We start from the raw sequence: 11520 nt of genomic DNA on the forward strand, positions 1-11520 counted from the left end.
GCTCAGGGAACAAAAACAAAATAAAATTAGGCACATATATTACAGGTCACAATAACAGTTTTCTCTGTTTCTATCTTCTCTGATGAATAACAAGTGTCTTTCCTTCTTCCAAAACTTCTGTTAGTTCCTCTGTTGCTTCTTCAGTAACCTTATGCTATGGTGACGCAGTGGTTAGAATGTAGTAGTGCAGGCCAACCCACAGCCAGGAGTTCAATCCTCACCAGCTCAAGGTTGACTCAGACTTCCATTCTTCCAAGGTTGGTTATTGGAGGCAATAGGCTGACACTGTAAACCTCTCAGACAGCATGTAAAAACTGTGGTGCTCTAATACATCTAAGTGCTATTGCTATTATAGATTCCTGAAGCTGCCTCAACTAAGTAGATCAGTAATAAGCAGTGCTCCAGCCACATATAATAGGCAAACAGCAATATCATTTGCAATCAGCAATATGGAAATCAGCAGCAGCACTTAAGAATCAAGTAATAGTAGTGAGGAGTAAATAAGATGCATGACTAATACAGGAGGTAAAGACAGTTGATTTTAAATTATATTTAGATTAATGAAGATGCAGCAACCTTTTGTTATTTCATGACTGGCTGTATCATTTTCTTTGGTAAACAATTGAAATGATTGCTTCCATTTCAGCTTGAACAGTGCTAGAGATGAATTGACATGTCTTGATGAATGCTTTAGCACAGGGCTTTTCAACCTTTTCATCCACTGTACCACTTTTTGGATATGGCAACATCTGAGTATCACCAGTCGCCTAGCAAGGTGTCAAAAACTTGATGACCAAAAAAAAAAAGGAAAACAGTGATGCAGTACAGGTAGTCCTTGACTTATAACAGTTCACTTAGTGACTGTTCGAAGTTACAATGGCACTGAAAAAAGTGCCCCCGAAGCCACAGCCGAGGAAGACACCTGCCTGCCCACCTGGCGGCGCTCTTCCTCCTGTCCGAGGTTTTCATTGTTGTGAGCATTTCTGTTGAGCATTGGCAGGTGGGGTGGGGGTTGTTTGGTTTTATTTCCCCCATCTGCTGGGTGGTTGCAGCAGGTTTTGGTCACTTCACATGACCCTGGGACACTGTGACCCTGGAGATGCTGCAACATTCCAGCTGATCGGCGCTTCTTCTGGGCTCAGAAGCGCCAGGATCAGTGCCGAGCTCCAGCTGGAGCCTGGCGCTGATCCTGGCGCTTCCACTGAGCCCTGACAGCCCCGAAGAAGCGCTGATCCTGGCGCTTCTGCTGAGCCCTGACAGCCCTGCAGCTCCAGCCATCTCTCGCTCAAGCTTGTGCGGTGCTGCCACCAGTTCAGCTCATTCCCCTCCCCCGTTACCACTTTTCTAGGATGGTCGCATACCACCTGACAGGTGCCAATGTACCACAGGTGGTACCCGTACCACTGGTTGAAAAGCCCTGCTTTAGGACTCATTTTAACATTTATTTTATACTAGGAATTCTTTTGATAAGTCAAAGACATATATTTTTTAATATTTGTAGTCCCCTCAAATATTTGTTCTATTATGACTGAATCTTGAGAATGTGGATAGGATGTGTGAAGACTTTAAGGCCTACATGCTTGTTGCTGTGATTGATTAAATTACTAGAACAACTAAAACAGAACAGGCTGCAAGGTTAAAGGAGTTAATCAGTGTTTTCATGTGGTATAGGCAAAATTACACTCCATATGCAGAAAACTGCTATGTATTAATGTTGTGTTATGGTTATGAACATTACAAAAAGGGTTATGAGGTAAAGTTGGCCAGAGCACACGGCAGCTTTTGACAGCTGTCAAAAGCTGCCGTGTGCTCCGGCCAACTTTACCTCATAACCCTTTTTGTAATGTTCATAACCATAACACAACATTAATACATAGCACCCCTTACCCTTGCCCTGAACTGGTGAGTTGCCCCTTGCAATTTACTTTGTGCCCCATTCATAGTCTCTTAAGTACGCCGGGGGTTTCTTGGCTCTCTCGGAACGGCGGAGGGGTGTTGCTGCGTTCGGTTCCTCTACTCTTGGTTCCGGATGTGCGGTTACTTGCGTGGGGTCTGGTTCAGGGGTTTCAACCCGCACACGACATGGATATTTTGTAGTTATGGAGCAGTGTCAAATACTTGTTTCTGAGACAGGAGATTGGGAAAAGGTGGATCTGTGCAAATAATATTAATTATCTGGGCATTTTTCCAGAAGTATTTGGTCAGGATGTTAACTGAAACACTCTGGTAGCTTTGGTAAATGATTTACAAATGGATATTGGGAATATGGCCCTGCTTATTCCTTTGAGCTTCTTGGCAGCTTTCTTTATCATAAAATGTGTTAATAAATTATTACTATTACGCTTTTACGTGTCTGGTGATATTGTGCTTTGAATGTGCTCTTTTTAACGGTTAGTCTTATTAAGACTAGCCAAAAGATGGTAGTGAAAGACTGATGTTCAACATATAGATGATGATCTTAAGTGACTGTCCACAAGATTCCATATTCTCTGCATAAAATATTTGGGAAAAGTCATCCCTAACTTTCCTTTGTTACCATCAATTCTCAATAATCTGGGCGGTTATATGTTGTCTAAGTGTGATACTGAGCTAGACAATAAACTGAATATCTAGATAGAAAATTTTCTTTTTAAATAAGAATAGAAATGTGTGGTTGAGAAACACCCTGTTTTGAAAGCATTGGTTTCCCTCTCCTTTCAAAGGAAGATGCACGCTCTGGAAATGATCCACAGCTGTACTTGGATTTCCAATTGGTGGTTTGGTAAAGAGCATAATCATTGCAAGAGGAAAAAACCTCAGATTGTGGCTTCTCTTTGGGCTAATTGAGTAATAATGAACTGATATCACACACTTGCTGGCAGGTAAAGAGAGCCGAACTCACCTCACAGGGTTATTGTTGTGGAGAAAATTAGAAGATGAAGGTGTGTTAGATACTGTATGTTTGCGGACCTGAATTATTTGTAAATAAATAATAAAGACAGGATACAAATAAATACTTTTTAAAATTTGCACTGATTAGTATAAGGCAATTTACTTCATGTGAAGGTCACATTATAAAATCATTCTTAAAATAGCATTTAATGTCTACGTTGGCATATAAATTGGATCCCTTAAAATATATTATTTTGGGATCAGCATTATTCTGTGGAAGCCATTTATACATTTTTGCAGACTTAAAAATTGAGTTTTATTTATCTCACAGTACCTTTTTGAAGTTTATTCAACAAACATTTGCTATTTATTTGCCCTAGATTTTATTGATGCATATGAATTTCTATAATGGGTAGAAGAATTGGGTTAATTTTTTATTTTTAAGAAGTTGAAAGAGATTGATGAAATTGATATTAATTATGTATGCACCATTAGAAATTACAATGAATTTGGATGTTACGTTTGGTAATAATGAAGGCTGTGTTTAAATAATATGAAATTAGCTTAACTATATCCCTAATATATATCTCACCTTGAATAGTAACCATTTTCAAATATATGTTTTTCTTAAGCATGCACTTACTCATTTTTTTTTAATTCAATTTATATCCCGCCCTTCTCCGAAGACTCAGGGCGGCTTACAAGCTTAGCAGTAGTAGCCTTCATTCTATGTATATGCCTGCTTATTAGGGCTTTCATACACCCCCCAAGCGGCATTATTACAAAGTCAGCTTAATTGCCCCCAACAATCTGGGTCCTCATTTTACCTACCTCGGAAGGATGGAAGGCTGAGTCAACCTTGAGCCTGGTGGGACGCGAACCTGCACTAATTGCAGGCAGCTGGTGTTACTTAAGGAGGCATTTACTGCTTCTTGGGAAGTTAACTTATGAGGAAGGTGATGGTTCAGAATAGTGGCCTGTGTTCTTTAACACATTAGCCAGGAGACTACAATGCTAGTACAGAGTAGTAGTTTGGCTGCCTAAGATTGCTAGCCCTGTTCAGTTTGTGCTCATGTAGTTTCCAAGGTGTGCCACAGGGGGCAAGCTAACTTTGCACCAGAAAGAAAGACAAGTGGCCTTCCTGCAGCGTCATTTGGGGCCTTGAAGCCACCTCACAGGGAATTGCCGTGGGGAAGGTCCAGCGCCAGCAGGATTCTAACTGTCCACACAAAGTGCCAGCTTGTCTCCCCTCTGAAGTGGCACCTATTTACTCTCAAATAACATGTTTTCGAACTGCTAGATGGCAGAACCTGAGGCAAGTGACAAAAGTTAACCCCACCACACAGTGCTAGGACTCGAACTTCTAGAGCAAAGACCCCCTCCAGCATGTTAAGTCATTGAGCCACTATGCTTCTTTTAAACATGAGAAAATCAGGTTTCAAAAGGAAGATGGAAGATGATGCTTAAAAGGCTTCAGCCAATAATTCACAATGGGAGAAATGCATTTAACTTCATTATATTAATGTATAGCTTCTACATTTTGTGGTGCATGCCATGTTTATGTACAAGTGAGTTATCTTGTAATGGACTCATTCTAAGTGACATCACAGTGAATTTCCTGCATATTTTTTTTTGCTTAATAATATTAAACTTCTATATCTATCTTAAATATACGCCCCTTATTGTATGAATATTTTTATTCTTTTCATTAGAGTTAATAAATATTTATATACTATGAATATTTTTCCCGTTCATTGGCCACAAACTGGTGCAGGCAGTACAGAAAAAGCTGAAAACAGAAAAATTGAACATTCCAGTACTATTGCTGTTTTTTTAATTGTACAAGTCCTTAGAAATTAAATTCAAATAAGAAATGCAAATAATATGACAGCTTTATTGGTTTTATGTGGACTGTCAAGAGAATAAATCAGATGGCTAGCAATAATCTGAATCCAGAAAAATTACAAGGACATCTGGAAATAAACATTCCAATGTGAAAGACAAAAGTCCTAAGTATTTCAAAAGAAAATGTGCTGAATTCCATGAAAGAACTTGTGCAACAGCAAAAGTGTCTTTAAAGCTACTCATTTATCATATAGCAAAAGCAGGTGAAGATTATACTGTTGGAGAAAAGTTGGCTAAATCATGCAGAAAAGATCTGGTAGAATTCGTGATTGGTCATTTTTTAAAAAAACAATGAATATATACCACTGTTTGATAATGATATGTAAAGGTTATGTCATTTTTTTGTGATGAGGGACTAATGAAACAAAACAGAGCATAACAGGTTTCCTTTTTAAGTAGATGATTCCACTGATGTTTCAAGTTTGTGCTTATGTGGAGGAAGATATGCTTATTTACAAGTCTCTGCCTCTCAGAACCACAGGAGCAGAAACATTTACTTCGGTTATGAAGGAGCATGAAATCCTTGGTATTTCTGTAGTAGTATATACACAATGATGGCGTAGCAGCTGTAGTTGATGTCAAGTGTCAGATGCTGTGGTCTGTATAGAAGAACAGCTCCATATATTGTCATTCATTGTCTTCATTGTCATGTACTTGCAGAGAAATACATGCCATAAGACTTCAAGGTTGTACTCAACAGTTAAAACTGTAAATTTTGTAAAAGCAAGGCCATTCATTCTCTGGATATTTACAATGCTATGTAAAGAAAAGAGGAGCCCACATAACTAATGCAAAGTGAAATGTGATGGATGTCTTATGGAAAAATGTTGGTATGATATGGACTGCAAGAAAACAAATATTTTTATTAGAACATTCTTTTGTATTGGCAGAGAAATTAAGTGATGATGTTGAATATAGAAAATGGCATGCATGGCTGATATGGTTACTACTGAATTAATATGCCACTGTAAGGAACAACCTATATATAACTATTGTATTATATATAACTTCAGAATATAATGGATGCAGTTCAACATTTTTTCCAAAATTCAGCAATTTTTATTAACAATTGTTTCTCAGAGAAATCATCTAATATTAGTAATGCAATCCTGTCTGATTTCTATGCTACAATTTAGGAATATTTTTTCCTTTCAAAAAATAATTTGATTGGGTCCAGAATCCTTTTGTTATATAAATAATAATTGAAAAAATCATTTAAAATACTAACAACATTTCCTTGTGCAGAATTTATGAATTTATGGATATCAAAGAGTATTCTGAAATTGCCAGTCAAATTAGATAACAATAAAGTCCAATTCCAGATAGCACTGCAGTACTCTGTGGTGGTGCTAAAATCTTCATGAGCATCTACAACCTTTTTTTTTCTGAATTCTACAAATAAATGTCTCCAGCAAAGACATATTTGTTCAATGTGTTTAATAACTTCAGGTTATCTGAGGGATTGTGTCTTGACGGTCACATCTACCTGGCCCACTAGAGGCAAGGATTGTTGTGCATCCTGTCTCTAAGGAGGTACATCTGGTGGGACCAAGAAGAAGGGCCTTCTCCATAGTGACTCTCTCCCTCTGGAACATTATCCCTCCAGAAATTAGACTGGCCCCCACTTTGATGCTTTTTCGTCAGGCCCTGAAAACGTGGTTTTGCCAGTGGATCTGGGGATCCCAAATTGGGATGGAACCCATTAACTTGTTGATTTGAGTGTGTGTTGTCGCTGAGAAGGATGGGGAGGGTTTATTTTATTATTATTTTACTTTTTACTTTTATTTTTTAGAAATTGATTTTTTATTATCTGCAATTTACCTAGAGTCTGTGTGAGCAAGTAGGCAGCTATATAAGTCATCTTAAATAAATAAATAAATAAATAAATAAATAAATACATACATACATACATGCAGATGATACCACTCTAATGGCAGAAAGTGAAGAGGAACTGAAGAGTCTCTTGTTGCGAGTGAAGAAGGAGAGTGCAAAAGTTGGGTTGAAACTAAACATTAAGAAAACCAAGATCATGGCATCCGGCCCTCTCAATTCCTGGCAAATAGATGGGGAAGAAATGGAGGTAGTGACAGATTTTATTTTCCTGGGCTCCAAGATCACTGCAGATGGGGACTGTAGTCAAGAAATTAAAAGACGCTTGCTCCTGGGGAGGAAAGCCATGGCAAATCTAGACAGCACACTAAAAAGCAGAGACATCACCCTGTCAACAAAAGTGCGTATAGTCAAGGCTATGGTCTTCCCAGTTGCAATGTATGGCAGTGAAAGTTGGACCATAAGAAAGGCTGAGCGCAAAAGAATTGAGGCCTTTGAACTCTGGTGCTGGAGAAGACTCCTGCGAGTCCCTTGGACTGCAAGGCGATCAAACCGGTCAGTCCTAGAGGAGATCAACCCTGACTGCTCTTTAGAAGGCCAGATCCTGAAGCTAAAACTCAAATACTTTGGCCACCTAATGAGGAGGAAGGACTCACTGGAGAAGAGCCTAATGCTGGGAAAGATTGAGGGCAATAGAAGAAGAGGACGACAGAGAATGAGGTGGCTGGATGGAGTCACTGAAGCAGTAGGCGTGAGCTTAAATGGACTCCAGAAGATGGTAGAGGACAGGAAAGCCTGGAGGAACATTGTCCATAGGGTCGCGATGGGTCGGACACGACTTCGCAACTAACAACAACAACACATACATACATACATACATACATACATACATACATACCCAAAGCAATATCTTGTTTATGTATTCTTTATTTAACCAGAATCACTTTCTCTAAGACTTACAGAAACTAAGATGATATTATACATCACAGTAAATAAATAATTTTTATTTTTTAAAAATAAAACTTGTGTGGAGAAGCTTTCTTGACAAGATTTTGGAAGTGATTTGCCATTGCCGCCTTCTTAGGACTGAGAAAGAATGACTGACTCAGAGTCATCCAACTGGTTTTGGATTAACACACAATTAGAACTTATGTTCTCTCACAGTTTCTAGCTTGGTACCTTAACTGCTACATCAAACTACCTTTCTTTTAACTCACAATACTTTAAGATTATAGATAATTCTAAAAGTTCATAAATTTTATCTGATCTCATTGCCATCTTGTACAAAACTCCAACCGTGATTTCTAAACTATGATTTTTAGTTATTCTTTTATCACTTTTTGAAATATTTCTGCACCATGTTTATGAAGCCATCTAATATGGTGAAACCCTTCTGAACAATGTCAGCTGAATCCATCTATATGTTAAATTAAGGCTTAGTAATCAGAAGGTAATCAGAAGGTAATCAGAAGGTCGACAGTTTGGCAGGTCGAATCCCAAGTGCTGTGTAACAGAGTGAGCGCCTGTTACTCGTCCCAGCTTCTGCCAACCTAGCAGTTCGAAAGCACATAAAAATGCAAGTAGAAAAATAGGGACCACTACGGTGGGAAGGTAACAGTGTTCCGTGCGCCTTTGGCGTCTAGTCATGCTGGCCACATGACCACGGATACGTCCTCGGACAAGCGCTGGCTCTTCAGCTTTGAAATGGAGATGAGCACCGGCCCCTGGAGTTGGAAACGACTAGCACGCATGTGCGGGGGAACCTTTACCTTTACCTTTTTAAGGAAGCCTATGGCAAATAAATTGATAAAAATCACTGGACTGTGCTTGGGACATGTACAATAAATCTCTATTCAACTAGGAATTTCATTGGCTGATAAATCTACATTGGTGGTGTAAGTTTAACATATTAGTACATTTGCTGCAAAGATATGATGAGATAAAAAGGCCCAGTAAGATGATGATAGGCTTCTTGTTTACTTTGTATATGCTGTATATAAGAACATACAGATAGCCCAATATAAAATAAAATAAAATAGAACAGACAAGATCTTAATTTTTCAGATTTAAAAATGTATTTTGTGGATAGTTGCTAAAATTTTCTGTGTTATTTTGATAAATTAATGAGTAAAGAATAAAAACTTCACATGACTAAAGCAACGAAAACTTATAAATTGTATATAAATGAATTGTTTAAAATTGTTGTTCCAGGAATGTTTGGTAAGTCTAAATCTAGAAAAGCGTCCAGTAGAATATATGCATGACTGAGTTTAAATGAAAAATAACCTATATTACTTGTTTTTTATTAAAGAATGTTAATCTTAGACTAAAAGTTGCACTTACAATTAATAGTACAATAAATATTGTTTATAGCAAAGTTAAAGATGTGCAAATTAAAAAGCATGACATTCTCAGTTTCTCATGTTGATGTTTTGTGACACTTTTCATTTGTCTAATAGCTGTAGCAGATGACAGATGTTACAAATATGCAGACTGTGCCAGTTGTACTGCTAATACAAATGGCTGTCAGTGGTGTGATGATAAGAAGTGCATTTCTGCAAACAGTAACTGCAGCATGGTGAGTCTTGATTACTATGTTGTGGTTTTGTTAATGGTTCTGCTTTGTAATCATTAGCTTGCTCTTTGGTGCCATCAAATGTAAATGTCATATTAAAATCAGAGTTCGATGCCAATGCTGAATTAACATCATACATTAATTGCAAATGTATTTAATATAATTGAAAAGAGAAATAATGAAACTTGTACAGCAGTTATTTTCCCATTTTCCTTGCCAATAAAACAAAACACTTAAACTTGAAATAACTAATTTAATAACTTAACGTACTCTGAAGCATTTTTCATATCTAACCATTTGGGAAGTATGAATCATCATCATACAAAGGCCTTTTGGCTGTTTTCCCCTTCTTCATAAACTAAGCTCAAATTTGCAGGATAACAAATTTGCAGATAACAAAATTATGCTTGTCAAATAATCAAAATACATTTATCAGAATTAAATAGAAGTTCATAACCACTTTATCAGGAAAAATTGTTCAAAGTTAATATATTTAAAATGTTTCTCAAATTAATTCATATTTACTGGTAAAGAGAACTATTGAAATAATAGAATCGTGGGGCTGAAAGGGACCTTGCAAGTCTTCTAATCCAACCCATCTTGTATTGTGGCAATCAAAAAGAGACACGACATTGCAAGCACAGTCCGACAAGTACTGCATAGAGTGAAACTACTGCTTTTTCTGTTTTTGACATTATATCTCTGCTGATGCAACCCAAGACTTCATTGGCTCTTTTTGCCAACTTGTACACAATGCTAGTTAACACCTGATATGTGGTCTATCAAGACACCCATATCTTTCACAAAATTACTATTGCTGAACCAAGTATCCTCCGTCTTATACCCAAACATTTGATATGTCATACTTTAATGTAGAATCCTAAATTCCTCACCACTGAACTGCATTATTTTCTGGTCATGTTTTTTGAGCTGTCAGCAATCTCTCCAAGTTGTATTATCTGCAAATATATTTCACATTTTGATGAACGCTTTTTTATTTCCTTATTTGTCATTTATAAAAAAAAGTTGTTGAGCTTAGAATAGAACCCTGAGGTACAATGCCGATAACTCTCTACTTTTAGATTTAGATCCATTAAGGACCATGTATTGGGTATAGTTGTTCAACCAACTGCAAATCCATCTGTTACCACATCCATCTTACATTGTTCACTTTATTCAGAAGGACACCCTGGTCAAGGTCTAGGTATATTACATCTAGAACAGTCCCTTGGTCTACTAATCTAGTTACTTTGTCATGCACACAAAGTAAGATTTTTCTGGCACAACCCAGGCTGGGTTATAATAATCTTCTTGTTTCCTTTGAGTACTTGCAAACCCATTGATTGATATCTTTTCCAGGATTTCCCCAGGTTTTGATGAAAAACTAATTTATCTGTAGTTTCCTGGATCAACTTTTTCCTTTAAAAAAAAAGATTGGAACTGTTATGCAATTTTCTGGTACTTCCCTTCAGCAATTTTCAAACATTAAAGTCAGTGAATTTGAAAGCCAAAGTAGCATAATTTAATATAACTCCAGAGTTTTAAAGAGTCTGTATATTTAATTTTGAAGATTAACAATAGCACCTTAACTGATACATTTTGGAGCTGCATATTTTGTTCAGGTTAATAGCCTGAGTACCAAATATTCAGGACTAACCTTACAATAATAGTGTACCGTATATACTTGAGTATAAGCCGACTCGATTATAAGCCGAGACCCCTAATTTTACCCCAAAAAACTGGAAAAAGTTGGTGACTCGAGTATAAGCCGAGGCTGGGAAATGCAGCAGCTCACGGTAAATTTCAAAAATAAAAATACAGGTAGATAACAATAAAATTGCTTTAATTGAGGCATGTGGAAAAGAGGGTCAACAAAAACAATATATTATCAGTATATTCAACAAAAACAATATATTATCAGTATATTCAACAAAAACAATATATTATCAGTATATTCAACAAAAACAATATATAATATTAAAGTATTAACAATAACTTTAAATGTACAAAAACCTTAACTCAATAAGCAACCAAGCTAAAACACAAGCATCAAAATCCTTCAAAACTGGATTCCTCCTCCTCATCTGTATCTGCAAACAGAGCTTCAGCTGTAGCTGGTGTGAGGTTATCATCATATACATTGTCACAGAGTTCGCTGTCATCACTATCACAGTTGTCCTCCTCATGCAAAGCAGTGTCTTCACTGCCATCCATAGCATTACTTATGCCACATTTCCTGAAGGCGTGCTTCACCATGTCCTCTGGAATCTCTTCCCATGCATCACGAACCCACTTTGCTATCAGTTCTATGTCAGGCTTCATCATATTTCCACCTTTTG

The 11520-nt window shown here is 37.2% G+C and overlaps 1 protein-coding gene across 5 annotated transcripts in view; it reads left to right on the forward strand.

Annotated features, from left to right (window-relative positions):
* Window positions 1–11520, forward strand: part of ATRNL1 (attractin like 1) — a 563323-nt gene that overhangs the window by 104753 nt on the left and 447050 nt on the right. For all 5 annotated transcript variants that reach the window (XR_014026511.1, XM_081328305.1, XM_081328307.1 and 2 more), the window contains exon 13: window positions 9066–9184. Coding sequence is in view for 4 of the 5 variants with exons in the window: in XM_081328305.1 (XP_081184431.1) it covers window positions 9066–9184 (119 nt within the window). In the remaining variant the exon portion in view is untranslated. The remainder of the gene's footprint in view (window positions 1–9065; window positions 9185–11520) is intronic.

Source organism: Vipera berus, assembly GCF_964194415.1.
Source record: "Vipera berus genome assembly, chromosome: 5".
Classification (NCBI taxonomy): domain Eukaryota; kingdom Metazoa; phylum Chordata; class Lepidosauria; order Squamata; family Viperidae; genus Vipera; species Vipera berus.